At 43.8% G+C, this 21,943-nt stretch overlaps 1 protein-coding gene across 2 annotated transcripts in view; it reads right to left on the reverse strand.

Annotated features, from left to right (window-relative positions):
- Nucleotides 1-7,659: 7,659 nt before the first annotated feature.
- Nucleotides 7,660-21,943, reverse strand: part of GCGR (glucagon receptor) — a 96,678-nt gene continuing 82,394 nt past the window's right edge. For both annotated transcript variants that reach the window (XM_089657515.1, XM_089657516.1), the window contains 4 exons: nucleotides 19,743-19,831; nucleotides 17,390-17,528; nucleotides 15,283-15,324; nucleotides 7,660-9,898 (listed from right to left, as the gene is read on the reverse strand). In XM_089657515.1, coding sequence (XP_089513641.1) covers nucleotides 9,614-9,898; nucleotides 15,283-15,324; nucleotides 17,390-17,528; nucleotides 19,743-19,831 — 555 coding nt within the window. In that variant the 3' untranslated portion in view covers nucleotides 7,660-9,613. The remainder of the gene's footprint in view (nucleotides 9,899-15,282; nucleotides 15,325-17,389; nucleotides 17,529-19,742; nucleotides 19,832-21,943) is intronic.

Raw genomic sequence — 21,943 nt, forward strand, 5'->3', positions numbered from 1 at the left:
TCAGCTCCATCATCGTGCAACAGGGACAAAAATGATTAAAACCAATGCTCTGCAAACAATCCTAATGGCTAATCAAATACAAACCCAACCTTCTAGATAAAGATCTAGATTCTCAACTAGGGTTCCTCCATGAGGTTGCTAGGGGTTTCCTCAGCAATCTCTGCCCCTCAGCTAAGTTCCCACTGACACCACTGATCTTTTTAGCTAGGGGTTTCCTCAGCAATCTCTGCCCCTCAGCTAAGTTCCCACTGACACCACTGATCTTTTTAGCTAGGGGTTTCCTCAGCAATCTCTGCCCCTCAGCTAAGTTCCCACTGACACCACTGATCTTTTTAGCTATCTGGTAAGTCTTCCCAATGTCCAAGTGTAAGAAGCATTCTTTCCCCTGACCATCACACTAATGTATCACGAGTTGTAGATATAGTCATTTTCAGCAGAGGTTCTCTGCAACCGGAAGATTATGTCAAGGGTTTCTGTGTTGAAGTTTCTGTGTTGAAAAGGTTGAGAGAGGTTGTACTACGAGAGGAGTTCAAATCAAACCGAGACTTTTCATTTTACAGGTATAAGAAAAATAAATATTTGGTGAACTAAGAAGAAAAAAAACAGATGTATACAGTGATGGAAAGTATATTAACCACACAAGTGAAGTCCTTAAAGTCCAAAGGTGGTTAAGGGATATTCCAGCAATGCTTGACTCTGTGGCAGCTGATTCAAAAAGAACTAGAAGAGACTCTGTGTGAATCATAAACGAGAGACAAGCTGTGCTATCTAAGTGCAGCAATATAAGCAAATAATTTATTCCACAAAGTTGGCAACTCATAGTAGTAGTCAAATGAACTCTTGTCAAGCTGGTGTCAACCACTGCAACTCCTGCCTGGTCCTGCTGCAGGGAAATCTCCAAAGCAGGAGTACTGGGAACCACCAGCACAGCCAAGGACAGTGCTTTGGAGTCTTGCCTACCAATTTTGTGGAATAAATTAATTGCTTATATTGCTGAACTCTTTTATGGTTTACATTTTACAAGTATAAAAAGGGATGATAGCATAGCGGTACTACATGCAGTAGTAAGTGTCAAATGTGTCCTATTACTGATAGGTGGCGCATATGTCATAGGCCAGTCCAAAGATTGTTAATCAAGATGGCAGACAACAGTGTTAGTGCGTGTATGGAACAATGTGTGGTGATTAAGTTTCTTGTTTCTTGTTAAACAAACCGTAAAGCCCATGGATATCTACAGAAGACTTCAAGCACAGTACGGTGATGAGATGCTCAGCCGCAGGAAGACATTTGAATGGTGTAAATGTTTCAAAGATGGTCGTACGGGTTCTTGGCCCACAAAGATGGCCGCGGTGGTTCCTGGCCCACAGCAGTCATTCCTGTGAACATTCAGTGCATAGAACGCCTGATCCTGGATAATCGACGCATAACCTGTCCTGAAAATGCACAAGAAACATATTTCTGTGGCAATGGTGGACACAATGATAACGAAGTGAAGTCGGCTGTCCTAGGATGGCTTGGGTGTACTGACAAATCTTTCTATGCCTTAAAATTTGTTCTTTTATTACAGTATATCAACCCAAAAGTCCCGGTTTGACTTGAACTCCCCTTGTAGATAAAGTTACCCTCTTTGGGGAGATTTTCCTTCATTCCCTGTTCCTGCGATAGCAGAAACAAGGGGAGTATTGACACTGGAACAGGAAGTCACAGATTGTTATTATGACTAGACAAAGGATCCAACCCTTCAAAAGTTTGCAGTTTGTGTCTCAACATTCTGTATGGACTGCAAGAGAGCAAAACTTTCTGGATATGGCTTTAAATTGTGTTTCTCCAGAGAACACCATGGCCAGTTCTATCAATGCATATCGTGTGCATGTTGGCTTAATTAGTTTTTTCATTCATTGGAACTGAGGAAGCTACTTAGATATGTAGAAAAGTCTTCAACATTACTGAGCAAGTCCAGTTGGGTGTAACCTTACTAGTTTTAGGTACCGTATTTCTTTATTTTTTAATTTTATTTTTTTTTTATATTCTCTAGTACAGTGTATATGGGAGATTAATTTCTTGATGATTTTGGAAAGAACAATTTTGGAAAGATTAGAAACCATATCAGGCGTTGCTGTCCATGTCCTGTCAGGGCAAATTTACCATCCCTATATGGTGGCCATTGGCTCCAGTACAGAGAGTGGATAGGAAATTGCAAAATTTTAGTTGTCACCAGAACAAAAGTTGTGGGGAAAATATCCAATAGCCAAACCTGTTCTGGTGACAAATTGTGGATATACCTGTGCTTTGGAGAGATTTCCACTTATTTATTTCCTGCACCTGTGGGACATGAAGTGATGGGGAATCTCCTGGAATGGACATGGACAGCAAAAATGAAAAAAACTGATAGCTAAAAGATAAGATATTCCCTATGCTATCTAAAACTATAATGAAGTTTTAGCTTTATACACACTTTAAAGGATCATTTCACCTTTTGGAAAATAATAAATGCACATTTTATGCAGGTAAAGTGCATTTAATATTTTTTTTTATTTAGGTTCTAGTAAAGCATTGCACCCAGTGAATCATGGATGCAATCTCCGACTCCTACAGACTGTCATTGTATCTGTCAGCCCGTACCTTGTATGGACAGGCAGTTACACGACAGGAAGACTCGGTGAACTACCTAGAATGCTCACTAGCGCCCTGGTAGTTTGAGAACTACAAGTCGTCAACTGCAAAGGCTGTTGGTACTTGTAGTTCATTAATTTACAGATTACTAGGAATTAATGATGTGGCCGTGTTCTTCCAATGTGACAGTGGATGTTAAAAACGGGTGGAACATGTAACATGTTCCCAAAGGTAAACTTATCCTTTACAACCCAAGTGTAGCCTAAATTAAAAAACAAGAAAATCAGCAAAAGGGACATAACTTACAGTCAGTATGTATTCCTTGCTCTGATGTCTTTTTTTTTTTTTTTTGGTGGAGTTCTCCCCTCCATCCACGTCGACTCCATCCCTATTGACAAAAGCTTCTAAGGGTCTGTCACAGGCTCTCATCCAGAAAGTCTGACTATGCCTGCCCTTTCCACCCACATGCTCCTTTCATAGAAGCCATACTACCACTTTTATGAATGAAATGGGATCAATGAATGGAGGGGGGGCACCTTTCAATCATTCACCCGCCCCCTAGTGAAACAACCCCCCCCCCCGGTCATCCCACCTAGGACAAATTCCCCCAAATCTTTCCGCTAGCCAGATTACCCTTCCAAGTATAAAATCCCCCCCCCATCATCCTCACTACTCTTCCCAACACAAATAGCCCCCATCCCCCCTCCTGCACAAATCTCATCTCGGCATAGATGTTTGTTACCTCCCCCCCTCCTTTCATTGTGTAAGCCCCCCCCCGAAACTTAGAGCCTTGTAGAGGTGCAGGCAGGGGCAGACTGACAACTCATGGGGCCCCCGGGCAATAGGGGATCATGGGGCCCCTGTGTCCTTGCCCAAACACAAAAAAAGCCTATGAAAAAAGGTACCAGGGGCATCTCCCGAGTTTCCAAATGGTCAGTCTGCCCCTGGGTGCGGGTTGTGCTCTCACTCATGTTGGTGGAGGGATCCTCCATACAGCAGATGACACGATTGTTCTTGGTTTGGGCTGTACACATTTTGATTACCCCGCCCCTATCTCCTCCAATGACTGTTAATTTCTCAGTAGCCGGGAGTCAGGGAATGAATCAAACACTGAACATGCTGATGGAAGAGCAATCCTTTGTCATCTGCTTTATGGAGAATAACTCTATCAATAAAGTTGTACTTTTTATATTTTTTGAGTATATATTCATTCTGTGGTATCATGCCTCATAAAGCCCCATTAGGTGTTTTTTCTTTTTTTTTTTCAGTTAGGGTTTTCATGTTTTCCGACATCTCAGCCTATTTAAAGGTTCTAGACTGAAGGTCAAAGATGGATTTTTTTTTTATAGCTTTTTGACAAGCTATGTTGTTACTGTAGAATGTGAGGGGTCAGGAATTTATTTAGGCAGCTTTGTAAAATTATATTGTGTTGTAACATTATTTGTAAGGTCAGTCCAACATTTTTTTTTTATTTTTATTAATCATTTTAAAAACAATTTAAACTATTTTCAAAAAGGGTACAATTTTCATTATGAAAAACATATCTTTCTAGGTGTACGATGTGCAACTTCAAAAAAATACAGTAGCCGCTGTCACTGACATGGCTCCGTTTTTAGTAGCAAATCCATGGTGATCTCACACATGGCTTTTTCTAGCAAATGTTGGTCACCAATCTACAATATTTAAGACTAATGGAATCTCAACAGGCAAAACTGGAATTTCTGCTGCAACATACATTTTTGCAAACTCACTCCATACCAGGGGTGGACTGACAACTCATGGGGCCCCGGGCAATAGGGGATTATGGGGCCCCTGTGTCCTTGCCCAAACTCAAAAAAGCCTATGAGAAAGGTACCAGGGGCATGTAATGGGGCCCCCTACTGACCCCGGCCCTCGGGCAGTGCCCGAGTTTCCAAATGGTCAGTCCGCCCCTGCTCCATAAATCCCTAGTCTCCAGGTATAACGCATATTTTCTAATTTTTCCACATGTTCCTGTTAGAAGAATTCAGACACCATAGTGAGTGTTCTTTATTCCACATAAAGGGTTATTTTTCAGAAATGGCACTGAGGTTATGATATATGATCCTTTAACATACAACTATGTTCTTGCTAGCTGCTCATTAAAAGTACATTACGGGTCCTCCAAGTCTATACATTGTGTACTTATGCGGCACAGGATATGATATGTGGGTATTAGAACACAGATGGAGCGGGGGTTAAATTGGATTTGGATTTCGGAGCACAGTAAACTGAGTAGGTCGGCCAGTGTGAGTAATTCATTAAACAATGGCTAATGACCATGAGTGCATTCGCTCAGTCATTCTATATACATATACAGGGGCAGACTGACAACTCATGGGGCCCCCGGGCAATAGGGGATCATGGGGCCCCTGTGTCCTTGCCCAAACTCAAAAAAGCCTATGAAAAAGGTACCGGGGCATCTCATGGGGCCCCCTACTGACCCCGGGCCCTCGGGCAGGGCCTGAGTTTCCAAATGGTCAGTCCGCCCCTGTACATATATCACAGAGCCAACCCTATAAGAGAAATGGAGATAACGAGGTAGAAAATACTACCATCACTGCCCATTATACAGTCTCAATAAATAAATTTTTCTGGGCTTCTTCAGTAAGGCAAGACCTTCAGTTTTGGATAGAGTGGAGAGGGATTCGAACGCTTGTCAGTTTTTTTGTTTTTTTTGTTTTTGTTTTTTTGCCATCTGTGCCCCCATTGAGGAGATTCTCCCTCTCTGTTTGTCCTGTTTACCATAATCATTGAAAGTAAAAGAAAATCCCAAATTGTGGGGTGTCCCCAGACAATAGCAGGGAAATCTTCCAATGGAGTCACTAGTTCTGGTGACCTGGAGGTTCCCAAAAAATCCCCTTTAATTTGAAGGGATTTCCTCTCACTTCCTTTTGGCTATGGGAAAGAAAGTGAAAGGAAATCTCAATGGGACAGAGATGGCAAAAACAAAATCTGACAGGGGTTATAACCATCCCTTATATATTACAATAGTGCCGCGCTCCTAATTATTATTAATAACATAGTATTAAATATCACAAAAAATATTTTGAATTAGGTCCATCTAATAGTGTATACACAATATATATATTAATAATAAAGTGCAACCATAAGTGACAAAGTGAAAATAACAATCAATATTCAATGTGCACAAAAAATAAATATAAATATGATTGATGGTAAATAAATGATGAATAAATCAGTCTCTGGTGATTACACGTGAAAATTCCCAAGTGATGTTGGCTCCAATTCCCAGTGACTTGAATAATAATCTCATTATGCGCTCACCTCATACAAAGCCTATGAATAGGCTAAAACAAAAAATTATTTTTTGTGATACTTAATACTATGTTATTAATAATAATTAGGAGCGCGGCACTATTGTAATATTTGTTGAATTTTCATGCACTTTATAACCATCCCTTGTTTTATCCAAAATGAAAAAAAAAATGTTTTGCCTATAGTTCTACTTTAAGTTTTTCAATATAAGAAGCCATCAACAAAGCCCAAAACTGACCTACTACGCAACTGTAAATAAGAAACGGCTAACTTCTCTTGCTGCCCCTGATGATGGTCACCAATCCATTGAAGTTGTTCCTCAAAGTCTGCTGAGAAACCAGCACTTCCAAAATCATCCATCTCCTGAGTACCCACCACTCACTGGTTCCACCTGTTAAAGGACACTATGATGTGGAGGTTACAACGAGGAACCACTGAGATTTGCGGGGAGCCCAGGATATTGACATTCGTGATAGTACCCATTTCCCAGCGGACCATATTAGAACGGCATTAGGCAGTGTGGGAGGCAGGGAAAGTTGAGTATTGTTTCTTTTTTTACCTGTATTTGGTTTTCTCAAACTTTTTACTTATGTAAACTAATACACTGGTGATTAAGACCATGGAAAGTTAAACCTCTTGGCAGTCTCTTCTATCTGAGGACACTATTGGTGAGATCTCTATGCCGACTTTCCAGGTCTTCATACCTGCTGTGCTCATTATGAGGAGCTCCCCCTATCTCTGCTGGATTTATATTTATTTTATATTATTGAGGATGTTACAGGAGGAGTTGGAACACAGGTGGTCCAATACAGAGTCGGGAATAATAGAGGTCTCACTGCTGAAGTATCCAAAAAGCTGACCCTGGCTTCTTAGTGATATTTCCACAATGGTGGACCTGTTAATATTGGGTAGACTGACCCTTTAATGCTGTCAGAAATGGAAAGGTATGTTACCTGCAGTGCCAGGACAAGGTCCTCTAGAGCCCAGGGCACACATGCCAAATTGCCCCCCCCCCCCCCCAAAGTGTGCAAGAATTGTTTGTCTGCAAAAATCCCCCCCCCCCCGAAAAAAAATTAAAAATCAAGCGCTAATCTGCATGCTTACTACTTAAGCGTAAATTCCCCCTCCTCCCGATGCAGATCTGGCTCCCCCCCCCCCCGCTGAATTATCCTCTCCAAGCAGAAATCTTGCCCCCCAGTATGAATCCTCTGCCCCTCCAATCTCCCCCTTAGAGCATAAATCCTCTCCCTTCCCCTCCAAATCCCCCATCCTAGCACAATTCCCCCCCCCCCAAAAAACAAAAAAACAAAACATTTCACTCCTATCAGAAATCCCTTCCCTCCTACCATATCACCTTTTCTATACAAAACAAAAAAAAAACCAAATCCCACCTCCTACCACAGCTACCTTTCCCACTCCCAACACAAATCTCCCCAAATTTCCCCTCTTAGAACAATTCTTCCCCCCTGCCACCCCCAAGCTCTCCCTCCCAACACAAACCCCCTTCCTCCAATCTCCTCGTGGTGCCCTCCACCCCACATGATACCACAGTGCCCAGGGCAGTCGCCTCTCCTGCCCACCCCTTGTCCTGGCCCTGGTGACCTGCATCAAGTAGTCAAATTCTAACTCTCACTTAGCTACCAGCAATACAGACATTTCTCTTTTCTCCAGTTTTCAGAAGGCTACAATTTGATATATTAATAGCGACTTTTGGTTGAACAGAAATAATACAGTAAAAACTAATAATGGTTGCCTTTGAAGTCCGTGTTTATTAGTGGTAATTGTTCCTGGTTGGTTAAAACTTAAAAAACGGCTATAGTCCACCTGCCATGAGAGAAATATGGGGCTGTCAGAGCTGACCTGCTTTTGAAAATGCTGGTTGACTGACTCTGACTTCAGCACTTCATCTGGAAAAAGCATTCTGGAAATGAACATTGCAACTCCTTGCACATTACTTGTTATCAAACAGTGATTTGATTCAGCATAGCCAGAAACTACCATTTTCCATAGAAGAGGTCAGCCTTTACATTTTACTCATGAAAGGTCTATGAAATATTTCTTCAGTTTTTTTTTTTACCAGATCGTGACCATTTCATGTTGAAGTGTACAGGGGCGGACTGACAACTCATGGGGCCCCCGGGCAATAGGGGATCATGGGGCCCCTGTGTCCTTGCCCAAACTCAAAAAAGCCTATGAAAAAGGTACCAGGGGCATCTCAAGGGGCCCCCTACTGACCCCGGGCCCTCGGGCAGTGCCCGAGTTTCCAAATGGTCAGTCCGCCTCTGGATGAGTACCAACAAACATTGTTGGGAGTTGGTGATTAACCAGGTGGGAAAACATGACATGCCAATGCTAGAGGTGTCTACATGTGCCTCCCCTGCCCCTCTCCAATGGTATAATCATGAATGCTTGGCTGATTATTGGTGTCAATGTGCATGTCAGCTGTCAGAGGGGGTAGTCAGAGCCTGCAAGGCCAACTGCCCTGTTGGATTTATGGCGTCTGTCAGTGGTAAACCCCATTCAATCATTTTTGTCATGGCAAGCCAACCACAAGTATTGGTTTTATGCTGAATGGTTGCTATTGATTTTCATGTTGTCTCCTGACGGACTGGTCCAAAGGCCTTCACTTGTGTAACAGGAGAGGGAAGGGGGAGGCAATGCATAATGCCCCTGTACCCTAATTTCTTCAGAAATAACCGTACTCATTCCAAAAACGACAATCGCTACTTGTCCCAAGGTTTTTAATTTGATGCATGTTTGATTTCCATAAACATGTCCTCTTGGGTCTTTGGGTGTTTTAACGGGTCTTCTTTAGAGCATGAAACATAAGTGCACATGTTTTGCCTACTGAAGCTGGAGGTGGATCCAGTATTGATGCACACGTTTCTCTGTTTTGTCTTCCCACAGTACAGCACTTATTGCATGAATAGCTAATTGGCAGACCTGAGCTCAATGTTGGGTCAGAGCTTACACTGTCGATTGCAGATGGCCCCAGCAGGCAAGGGGAGCACACAGAAGGCAAGTATGTGCTCCTTACACTCCTTGCTCTAAGGCCTACCAGTTAACTTGCCTGGAATGTGCAAAGTACAGTTGTGCTTTAAAGGCCTTACCAACCATATAACCTTGGGCAATGGTATACCCTGTGTATCTATCTACATGGGGGTCATAAACATCAGACTTACTATAAGGGTTTTCTGATCATTGGTTTACCCATTTTAATACTGCTGATCAGTCAGTTCTGGAATATCCAATACTTTGAGGTTTCAAAACGCCACAAGTTAAGTCCCAGGGCAGAGGTAAAAATGTCACCATGACATTGCTGTTGGGAGGGAAGCTCTTCTCTTGTTGACTCACAGAGCATGTCCAAAGCCATATGGTCATGTTGCACTAGCCTGTTATGGTGATAGTTTCAGGTTATAAACAGCACTTATTTTACTATGTGAGGGCCCTGGCTTATGAAGCATTCTGGCTTCCGCTTGTCTATATGGTCCTACTTTCCAAGCTTAGGAAACCAATAAATTTCATACGATCGCAAGTCGGTGCACAGTGGAGCCCAGATGCAGAATTTGCTTTTTTGCATTGATCTTTGCTGTCCAGGTCACCCCAATCACACCAGGCCTTCTGGCACACACCAGAAAAGCCCAATGGCCAGTCCGAGACGGTTCATGGATACTTTATCCCTGGCTGGCTTGCATGCTTTGGCTTAGAAGATGTGTTCCGAGCTGCTGTCAGGATACTCGAAGCTGTGTTGACGTTCGCTCAGCATGATCTGTTCGGTCGCACTGCTGCCCATCTTCTCGTTGTACCAGGTATCGTCGCTGTGCCGCGACTTGCTGGCCCCATTGTTGCATCTGTCAACCAGGTTGTGCTTTTCGCAGATGCTGCCGAGCCCAGCCCGGGGAGGTTGGCTGTTCGTGTTTTTATATTCATCTTCAATGTCTTTTCCGAGTTTCCAACGCTTCCATTTTTTAAAAAGCTCGGACTGAACCTGGGGGAGGACATGAGGACAGAATGTTAAAGCAGGCGTGCGGAACGAGGATGACTGCTCTGTCTTGGGACGTTCTAGACTCCTCACAAATCAGTCAAACTAAACCTAATCCAGTGAATGTTTTCCTCATCTGCTAAATATTTACCCTCATCCCTGTCTGCCTGGTTTTTCCTTCACTTACCATCTTGCATGCTAAATTCTGGCTAAAGATGTTATGATGGCTTGTCTGCTGCGTTTCCATTTTCTATGCTCTCTCTCCATCCACTGTCATTCCATCTAGTCGCTTTAATATATCAAAGGCAGGGAGGGCAACTAGGAGTATTCTTTTTTCATATACTAGAGGGAAACTTCAATAAAAAATCATGATTAAATCCTAAATTAACTTTTAGCGTAAAGTGGAGCTCCAGTCTCCGGTGAAAAAAATTTAAAATCAGCAGCTACAAAACCTGTAGCTGCTGACTGTTAAACACCAGCCATTCACCTGTCCTATGATCCAGCAGTTTTCTCACCTTCGCTGGGATCACTGTTTGTCCTGTGTCCCCAGCATTTTAAGTATGGGCACTTGGCTGCAAGCTCCTTCACCAGTCACTTACCCCCACCCCTTCTAGGGTCCCCATCCTGCTCACCCATCCCCCTGACTCAGCTTTCCCTTTTTACTAATCACCCCACCAAGACCTCTTCACCAGTCCCTTCCACCCCTTCTAGGGTCTCCATCCTGCTCACCCACCCCCCTGACTCTGCTTTCCCTTTTTTACTAATCAACCCACCAAGCCCCTTCACCAGTCACTTCCCCCACCCCTTCTAGGGTCCCCATCCTGCTCACCCACCCCCCTGACTCAGCTTTCCCTTTTTTACTAATCACCCCACCAAGCTCCTTCACCAGTCACTTACCCCCACCCCTTCTAGGGTCCCCATCCTGCTCACCCACCCCCCTGACTCAGCTTTCCCTTTTTTACTAATCACCCCACCAAGCCCCTGCACCAGTCACTTCCCCAACCCCTTCTAGGGTCCCCATCCTGCTCACCCATCTCCATGACTCAGCTTTCCCTTTTTTACCAGTCACTTCCAAGCAGAGCTGCACCTTGTGAATGGTTCCACAGTCTTCTGAGACCTGTCACATGTCCCAGAAGTCTCTGGGGAGAAAGGCTCCTGATCGCCTAAGCAATTGCAGTGGAAGTGGGAGCAGGTACCTGTGAAAATCGGGTACCCGTTCCCCTCCCCCGAGTTCTCCAAAGGTGCCAATCCTTAACAGGGGACAAGGTCTTAAAGCGGGACTTCCCCTGTCGGGTGGAGCTCCGTTTAAAATCCACTAAATACACCCACAGTGCATCAACAAAAAATACTTTTTTTGGAACACAGCCATGACCTGAGTAAAAAAGCCGGTCCCCAACAAGCATGCTGCAGAAAAGGACTTTCTTCCTCTATAAGTAGTGGTCTCTTTGCAGAACTTCGACATGCTGAATAAGACTTGTAGCTCTGCTATCGGCAATGATCATGCTCACTGCTGATTGGAAAACTCTGATGCCACAAGTTGGACCTCTGCAGAGAGGCCACTGCTTTCCCACAGAGAGCAAGGGTCTTATTTCTGTAACTTTCTGGCAGGGACAGGCTTTTCTAATCAGGCTGTAAAAAAAAGTGCACTGCAAGTCTGTTTTGATGCAACCAGAATATTTATTGGATGTCAGTTGAAAGTACATTTGGGCATCTGGCACACTTTAAAGTACATGTGTGGTTTGCCCAGATCACCCTCTGCAGATCTTCTCATTGCTCCTCCACTGCTCCATTTTTGCCCAGTGAAAAGAGGAAGCACTCTGTAAGCTCAAGTTGATCTAGTCCGTGCCTACACAGGGCTAAGGGCTCTTTCCTCACCTCCTTGTGACGGGGCCCAGACCTCACTATTGGCTGCTTAGGCACCCAGCATTGCATCATGGCAGGAAGAGGAGAAAGTCACATGCTTCCTCGTACTTGGAAGTATTGGGTGTTTATCTTGGCTCCCTATGGATGAATGCAGCAATGGAGTAAAGGGAAGGTACACCTGGGTGTGGGGAGCATGTGACCTACTTTCATTTTTCCCATGTGACAATACTGGTGCTTGAGGGACCCATTAACATCACATGGGGGGTGGGGAGAGTCCTCAACTCTGTGTAAGCTCTAATTAGGATTGGCTTGGAGCTGCTCATTCTCACTCTTGATGGTATGGAAGTAATGTGAGTATTATCTGCTGCAGAGGCCTGCTTTAAAGGGATCTTTTGCTTTGTCCTGTAAACCACCCCCCCCCCCCCCACCACCACCACCGCTCTTCAAAATGAGAGAAAATTTGATTGGCTGCCCCGGGTTCGCTTTATGAATTAACTTGCTCTATTCTGCGCTCTTCCTAGCTCCACCACATCCTTTTAATGAACCGGCGCTCAAAAGTAAACTGCATATTAAAGAAGTCCTACTAATGGTTTGTACCGGAGCAATCCCTCTCTCAAACGCTTTGATAAATTAATCCCCATAAATGTCCCCTTTTTATGATTTCTCAGTATATTGCAATGTGGCTGGACCAGTGACTCTCGACCTCCAGATTTTTGATTTTTCTCACGTAATTCTGCACATTATCTGCCCTTTAACCTCCAGCCTTCAGAAAGCTTCCATTACTGTTTGGCGGCTGAGCTTTGTTTACAAATGGACGTTGATTTACATGTTTTACTATAAATAACGGGAAGCAGATGGTCAGAGCAGGAAGCAGAATATGAGGAAGGAGCGGACACAGAATGGAGAATGTCACAAGTGACAGTTATTGTAGAGAAAGTAACTCTTACAAAAATATATGTATGTATATAAATAAGCAAGATTTTTTTCCTCTCGTTTCTACAGAGCCCAGCAGCAAAGGGTGCTCAGTACAGTCCAACTGCATAATGAATTGGGGCCTATTCACACCATAGGAGAGGTCTACAAATTATCAAAACAAAAGGCCAATTTACTGTCCTTCAGGTTTGGGGGGGGGGGGGGCAAAGGGAGTAGAAAATGTCCCATCATTGGTGTTAGTGGAAGGAAGGGTGCTCCATTGTTGATGTTAGTGGGGGGAAGGGTGCCCCATCGTTGGTGTCAATGAGGAATAGTACCGAATGTTGGTGTTAGTGGAAAGCATAGTACCCCATCATTGGTATCAGTAGGAGGGAAGGGCGCCCCATTGTTGGTGACCGTGGCAGGAATAGTGCCCCATTGTTGGTGGGAGGAAGGATGTCCCATTGTTTATGTCAATGGGAGGAATAATGCCCCATAGTTGCTGTCAATGAGGAATAGTGCCCAGTGTTGGTGTCATTGGAAAGAATGGTGCCCCATTGTTGGTGTTAATGGAAGAAATAATGCCCAGTGTTGCTGTCAGTGGACAGAATGGTGCTCCATTGCTGGTAGCAGTAGTAGCAATGGTGCTCCATTATTGGTGTGAGTTGGGGGAATGGTGCCCAATTGTTGGTATCAGTGGGAGGAATAGTGCTCCATCATTGGTGTCAGGTGGAATAGTGTCCCATCATTGATACCAATTATAGGGCACTATTCCTCCCACTGATACCATCGATGGGGCATTATTCCTCCCACTGATACCAGTGGGAGGAATGGTGCCCCATCGTTGGTATCAGTGGGAGGAATGGTGCCCCATCGTTGGTATCAGTGGGAGGAATGGTGCTCCACTGTTGGCGTCAGTTGGAGGAATGGTGCCCCATTGTTGGTGTTAGTGGGAGGAATAGTGCCCAAAGGAAGAGCAGGAAATGGATTAGAACTGGTATGTTACTGTGTTCTATCCACCTGGTTAACATGTGGCATTTGTGTGGTTTTTTTTTTTTTTTTTTTTTTGTTACGGCTGCCAACTCGTTTGTGCTGTGAATGCCCAAAAAAACACAAAACCATTCAAAACATCACACAAATGGTTCACATCCATAGGCTGTGATGCAGTATACTGAGGTATGCAGTACTTTCTAGGTGCAATGAGGTGCCAGTTAAGGGCACCCCACTGTGTTTTCTGCAAGGCGTTCACGTATGATACTGCAACATGCCTCTGCGAACGGGCTGTTACTGACAAAAGTACAAAAACATTATCCCACCACTCGTGTCAGTGGGAAGAAAAGTGCCCCATTGTTGGCAGTGCAAGGAATAGTGCCCCATAATTTGTGGCAGTCGCAGGAACTATGCATCACTGTTGCTGACAGTGGGAGGAATAATGGCCCAAGGGCTGGATAAAAACAAGCAGAGGGCCGCATTTGGCCCTAGGGCCACTGTTTGGAGGCCACTGGTCTAGGGCAATGTTTCTCAACTATGATGCCATCAGCATAGTACCCAGTTTTTTCTGGATCAATGTCAGAAGTTATAGTTGTTACTATAATAGTAATACAGGTATAGTTGTGGACCAGCCGCCAGCACTAGAACAACCAATGTCCATTAGGGTAGGGATGTGTCCCATCAATGGTTGCTATAGTGATGGCTGTTGGCTCACCCGAAATGATTCTGATCTAGGGCAGGCACCATGCAGGGTCCCCCCCCATATTCAGGAGAGAACAGAAATCTGCCTTCTCCAGACCACCTTCACCTTCCCCCCCCCCTACTGTGCTGCTGCAGTCAAAACATAGGACTCTGATGTGAAGGGGGAACCCTGTGACTGGGGGGCTGTGTGATGCAGGGACTCTGTTTGGGAAGGAAGGGGGGTCTTGTGTATAGCAGTTATTCTGATGTGATGGGGGAGCCTTTGATATTAAGGGGTGACCCAGACATGAAGGAGGGACTGATGTGATGAGGGGACCTCTGACGCATTTTATTTTTAGACTGGGGTGCCTCCAGATACTTTTAAAGGGTGTCGGGACTGAAAAAAAATGTTGTAAACTTTGGTTTAGAGTGCCATTAAAAAGCACTTTTACCTATTTTTCTCCTACACCCCTCAGCAGCTGGAGCTCTGCTCTTCTCTCTGATGCTCCTCACTTATAATGCAGGACTGCCGGTCCCACATTGTAAGAGATGACATCACAGCTGCAGCACCAAAGAGAAGAGGCTGCGGAGGACCGGAAAGAGGGAGGAGTCTGTGGGAGGAGGAGCCTACGGGGGATAAAGATAATGTAAGTGTGCTTTTTACTGGTACCCTACACAAAAATGAGCATTTAACCCTCACAGTGCAAGGAAAGCCCACTGCAAGGGATTCTTTTCTTTTTTAATTTTCCCCGGAGTTCAGCTTTAATGGCTCCTTCTCCGTAAATTGCATAGTGTTGTTGACAAAACAAGGATGCTGCTTTTTTTTTTTTTTTTTTTTTTTTATGTTCAGTTTTTTTGTTTTTTGTTCCTGTTGTTGTTCTGGGCTATTTTAACAGTTAGAAAAGTCAGTTTGTACAGGTCACAGGAAGAGATCCATCACTTACCTCTTTGTTGACAAAACAATAGAGCACAGCTACCAGCATTCCCTGTAGAAATGAGAGAGAAACAAGAGTTGTGTCAAAAAGGGACTTGACCAGATACAGCCTAGTAAATGGGTCAGGAGGATCAGGGAGGAATTGGGACACCTATGCCTCTTGGCACAACCCTGTTTTGAATGATACATCACATGACCAATGGGTAGACAGAAAAGATGGTTGCAGCAGAAGGCAAGTGCAAAATGGTACTCATATAGGTTGGGGGTGCACTGCCTTTTTTTTACCTTGGTTACTAAAAGGACCTTAGGAGCTTCTCCCAGTGCTAATTCAAAAGCCCCTGCTGCTAGTATTGAGCACCTTGGAGAGTTTCAGTTGCAGAGATACATCTGGAAGCAGTCAGCGGGATGGTTTTGCACTCAATCTGACATTTTAGTCATTTTTACTTTTATTGATACGTTATTTTTTTAATTTACTTTGTTTCAATATTTTGTTGTATTAAATGTAGATTAGTCACTAGAGGCAGGGTACCTGCCATACAGACTTAAAGGCTTGTGTTGTGAGAAGCAGCAGTAAAGCACAACCACTGTGCAGAACTGCAAAGCCTGAGTATGTAACCAGCAAATATGGCTACCTCCATGTAAAAGATAATGCTTTAAAAGCCCTTGTTTTTATTCATTTGTCATTACCCCATTTTAAAGAGACCCTGTCACAAAAGACCATTCATTTTAACGAGATCTTCCCTGAGAATGTTAATTTACCATATTTTATACATGTTATTTACCTGTGAAAGCATCCCTTGTGTAGATATCAAAAAAATTGTGAGACTGCTTCAGAGTGTTGCCACCTTAGAGGTTATGTCAGCAGCTCCAGCAGACTCAGAGCTGTCACTCAAGTAGCAGCCTTCCCCAACCTTTAAACCCCAGAGAAATCCTTTTCAAGTCTCAGGAAACCCTTGCTAAAATAGTTTTTCCAAGGTCAATGGGAAGAATGTCCATTACATTGTTGGGGGTCAGTGGGAGATAAGCTCCTTACATTGGTGGGGGTCAATGGAAAAAATGTCCATTACATTGGTGGGGGTCAGTGTGAAGAATGCTCCTTATATTGGTGGGGGTCAGTGGAAGAAGTCCTCCTTCTGTTGAGGTTCAGTAGGAAAAATGTCTCTTAGCTTGGTAATGGTCCCTAATGTTGGGGTTTAGTAGGGAGAATGTCCCCTATGTTGGTGTTCAGAATGCTACCCTTACAGAACGTTTACAACGCATTGGTGTCATGCCATTGGCTGTGCTGAGTGATGTTGGACCAAGAACTATTCAGGCACCATAAAAAGGCTGGTCAATCAGCCACACCTCATGGAACCCTCAGCAACTTCTGGAGGAACTCTAAGGTTCCACAGAACCTTGATTGAGAAGGACTGCTCTATAGTATTCTGTTTCACTTCTTCCCCAGCAGATACATAAAAAAATTTATGTTGAGAGGTGAAGGGAGAGGGAGAGGTGAAGGGAGAGGGAGAGGTGAAGGGAGAGGGAGAGGTGAAGGGAGAGGGAGAGGTGATTGAGAAGGACTGCTCTATAGTATTCTGTTTCACTTCTTCCCCAGCAGATACATAAAAAAATTTATGTTGAGAGGTGAAGGGAGAGGGAGAGGTGAAGGGAGAGGGAGAGGTGAAGGGAGAGGGAGAGGTGAAGGGAGAGGGAGAGGTGAAGGGAGAGGTGAAGGGAGAGGTGAAGGGAGAGGGAGAGGTGAAGGGAGAGGGAGAGGGGGAGGGAGAGGTGAAGGGGGAGGGAGAGGTGAAGGGAGAGGGAGAGGTGAAGGGAGAGGGAGAGGTGAAGGGACACTGTACTTAGACCCTCCCAGCAGAGGAGATGGCTATGACATGCAAGAAGGGAGTTGGCTGTGCTAGGGAATGGTCTCTTCCTAGAGTAGTCAAATTTTCAAGCAAGTTCAATGGCAGATTGTAAGTCAATAAAAAAATAATTTATAGAAAGGAAAAAAAAAAGCTGGAAGCAAGCTTTTAAAATGCTTGATTTCTCTGTGCTTTTACCTCACCACTTTTTTAGACTGGTAACAGGGTCTCTTTAATCATAATCTCATAAAGCCAATATTTCTACTTTTAACTTGCCTGGAATGAGCCGATAAAGAGGTCAAAGAAAAGTTTCACTAGTCTTAGGGTGCCGAGTGCAGTCTCATCGGTGACCAGCGCAAACACCACTTCATGAATGCCCAGCAGAGGGATGAGTGTGAGCGTGGATCTTGCCAGCCTGGTAGAAGACATAGTAATAGACAGGTGAAGCTGTTGTACCATCTCCAGTCATGTATCCACCCCTGCTTGACTTGTTTTAAAGTGTCTATGTAATTTTGGCAAAAAACGTGCCCTAGAGGAGACTAAGAATACAGGAAATGCATTTTTGCCCTGTAAAGGTGTTAGAGTTATTTGAAGGGTAATAAACCACATCTCTCATTCCAACATGGCCATTATTGTTAAATTGAGAAAAAAAAAGCAGCCAGAAGATTCATACCAATTACCAGTCCCATTACCCTGGAAAAGCTACAACTGCCAAACATTCTTGAGCATCTGAAATGTCCAGCAGCAGATGCCTGCCCTGCTGCACACAGTTGTTGCACCCACTGGCCTCTATATCCTTCAAGTGGAAGTTTGGGTTGATCGACTCCTAAACCTCCTAAACCTGCTCCCTCTCCCATTCTAAGCCTTCTACTAACTACCATGCAGAGAAAAGATGTCTACTTACCTATTCCCTCGGTGCTCCTCTCCCCTGAAGCCGGCACTTGGTGCTGATCACATGACTGGACCGGAAGGACATCCAACAATGGATGCTCCATAGTAAGCCTATGGGTGAAGTCATCGCCTAGGCAGTGTGGCCGTCGTCGCTTCTTTATCCCCTGAAGTCAACTGTGGGAGCCAAATCATGTGACCGGACCAGGGGAGCCCTTAGAATAGGGAAGTATAGACATCTTTCTTCTACAGGCTAGTTAGGACTTAGAATGGGGTAGGAGCGGGTCTGAGAGTGGATGAGTTTAGCTCAAACTTCCACTTCAACACTGGGCACTTTCACCCCCTTCCTGCCTAGGCCAGCTTTCAGTGCTGTTGCACTTGGAATGACTATTGCATGGTTATGCAACACTGCACCTATATTACATTTTTATCATTGTTTCACCCAAATAGAGCTTTATTTGGTGGTATTTAATTACCACTTGGTCTTTTTATTTTTTGCAAAAACCCTGAAAATATTGAAGAAAAAAAAGTGTTTCTTTGTTTCTGGTATAAAATTTTGCAAATAAATACGCTTTCTTCATAAATTTAAGCCAAACTCTATCCTGCTACATTTCTTTAGTGAAAATAACCCAAATCCGTGTATATTATTTAGTCTGTAGGAACGTTAGAGTCCACAAACTATGGTATATTATTATTATACAGGATTTATATAGCGCCAACAGTTTGCGCAGCGCTTTACAATATAAGGGAAACATTACAATTACAATAGTTTCAGTACAGAAGGAGTATATGTATCTGAAAATCGTTCAGTTCTGATGTACTGACCGCCTCATCTCTCATTTCTTGAGGCCCAATACATCAGGACAGTACAAATACCCTCCCCCAAATGACCTCTATTTGGAAAGTAGACAGTCCAAAAAGCTCGCCATGCCTCTTACTAAATACCTTGAAGTTGTAATTTTTGTCACAATTTTGGGGAAAATAGAGAATTTTTTTTTTTAATAGTTTGTTTCATCATATAACTGGTGTGGCGGTGATCAGGGACACTGATTGGTGACAGCATGGAAAAAATATATATTATATTATTTTTCTTTTTTTTAACACACTGATTAGTGCAATACTGTGTTACCATAGTAACATTGTACTACTCTGGGGCGAATGATTGTATGTATGTATATATATATATATATATATATATATATATATCTATCAGTGAATTTCACAGTGTGAAGCAACCATTTTTCTGAATTAAATCGATTCATTCAGTGTATACTATTGTGGTTAGTTGTGATTGGCCACAGCTAATCCCAGGGAGTACAAATGGGCTGTGATTGACCATGTATGTACCATGTGATTACTGTGACCAATCACAGAGATGTACACAATGGATGGCGTGAATGAAAGCCATCCATTGTATAAAATTGTTATGTGATCTGCTGTGATTGGTCACAGCAATCACATGGTACTGGCCAGTACACTGATCGGTCATCCGTTGTATCCAGTGGTGACAGATTGCTCTGTGCTTGACTTTAACATGACCCTTACAAAAATACCCCAAAACTTTCTCCATTGGTATAAACCAAGTACAACATCATCCTCACCGCCTCCTTTTTCAGCATGATTTTTTTTTTTACTGGAGTACAGAAGCACTTTAACTAGCAAACTACAGTCTGCCCTCTGCAGCCTCAGCGCCGTCCCCGCGGCTTGTACCGCTGTTTTGCAGATGTCACATGTCTCTCACCTGAGTTTATAGTCTGTGTACCTCATCTGATGAGCTCGCATCTTCGACAACAGAATCTGAATTATCCGCATGAATATTAAAAAGTTGATCTACAAAGTGGGAGAAAAAAAATTTCCATTGTCATGGAAATCGAAACATTTTGGCGTTCTACTTTTACAAGGGTTTGTCTCATGGCAAAACAATCCACAGTGTTAGAGCACAGCTGCTGCATCCCCACAGAGAGTTTTGCAAATAAAAACGGAATTTTCTTTTCCAACTATTAAAGTATAAACAGGGGCGGACTGACCAATTGGAAACTCGGGCGCTGCCCGAGGGCCCGGGGTCAGTGGGGGGCCCCATGAGATGCCCCTGGTACCTTTTTTCATAGGCTTTTTTGAGTTTGGGCAAGGACACAGGGGCCTCATAATCCCCTATTGCCCGGGGGCCCCATGAGTTGTCAGTCTGCCCCTGAGTATATATGGAGGCAAACCATTGTTCTTGTGGCAGTGAGTAAGAGCAAATCTCACTAACAGACACCTGGATAGCAGGCATTCTAGCAGGAGATGTCTCCTTTAACAAAGACCGGCCCCTGCTGCTCTCTCTCCTTGTGCAAGGTGGCTGGTCTTTTCTCTGCCCCCTCCTGGAGTATTCTGCAGGCAGCCGGAAGTGGATGGAGCTTGTCAGTGACTCCCACAGCACTGCCCATCTGCACAGGTTATGTACGGCACATTGATGACGTCACCGCTACTTTTACAGGGTGATATCTGGGTTTGCAAGGCACTTTGTGCACACAAAGTGGATTTATATCCTTTATGGCTATTAGGGAATATATTTAAAATGAAAGCTTTTGTGCTTGGGGTTCAGCTTTCAGAGTCGAAGATCTAAAACCCCTGTTAGCATTTTGTGGCTATTGGTTCTCCACTTCCTTAACCCCTCCCGGCCCTTTAAGGGTTTCAGAAGCCGGGAGGCGGGGCGGGGTTTAGGGTCATGTGATCACCGTGACACGCCATCACAGCGGTCACATGATTGGGAAAGGTCCCGATCGAAAGAGGAGATCGGGAGCTTTACGCGTCTAGGCCCAGATGCCGGGAGGCCACACATGTGTCCGGCCGTCGTGAAGAGGTTAATTGCCCGCCGACCATCATGCTGGCAGGGAGTGAAGGGTATTTCCCATAGGGGCACACAGACCGCAACAAACACCTGACAGAGGTTCTAATTCTTCCCCATGCTATTCAAAACATTAAAAAAAGGTTTTGATTAGAAATACACTTTAAAGTGTTACTAAACACACAACAGTAAAATCAGTCTGCATAGCCACAACAGGAAGTGAATGGAAATCCCTCCAAAGTGAAGAAATCTGTTGTCACCAAAGTTGTCAGAACTGGACAAAAAATGTGAATCTCCCTAAGGACTGGTTCACACCAATGCAGTTTGTGTTTTGTCCTTTTCTGCAGTGTTTCTCCGTTTTTCTGCTTTTTTTGGAGGGGCAACTTGCTGTTGGGCAGATTAAAAATGCATCAAAACGCGCCAAGAATGCATTACATGTATTTTCTACAGAGTCTCCATTGAAGTCTATTGAACCAAAATACAACATTTTGTGTTTAAAAAAAAGTCCCTGACCCTTTCCAAAAACACAGCGGCTCAAAAACGCACAGATGTGAACACGTCCCATAGGAAACCATGTTAAAATGGACTGTAATGCATTTCTGAAAAAAGCACAAAAAATGCATAGATGTGAACCAAGCCTTATGGGGGCACTGACAGCAACAAAAACATGACAGGGGTTCTAATCTCTCTCCACTCATCCAAAACTAAAAACAGAAATGTTTTACCTTTTAGGTATACTTTAAAGTATTCCCTTACTCCACTATGCCCCGGGCAGCTGTCCTTCCTACCCACCCCTGGTCTTATCAAAGGAGTTTGAATCCAAACTGCCCTGATCAACATTTGATTCCACTAAACATTGATCTTTAAATAAATTGTCTCGAAGGTGTCAACATTTTTGCCCAGTTTCAATTTTACAATTAACTGAGTTCTGGGGATTGACTGCTTTGTTCTTGGAGATTATTTGTGATCAGATTTAGGATTCCCAGTGGCTTGAAAATGGCTGAAATTAAAGTGTTACTAAACCCCCAACAGTACAATCAGTCTGTAGATACAGTAAAGCATGCTTGTTATACTCACTGTGGAATCTAAGGGGTTAATCCTCTGCATTGTGTAAA

This window comes from Staurois parvus, unplaced genomic scaffold (genome assembly GCF_062004578.1).
Source record: "Staurois parvus isolate SC_StPar_1 unplaced genomic scaffold, SC_StPar_1.0 ptg001008l, whole genome shotgun sequence".
Taxonomy (NCBI): Eukaryota; Metazoa; Chordata; class Amphibia; order Anura; family Ranidae; genus Staurois; species Staurois parvus.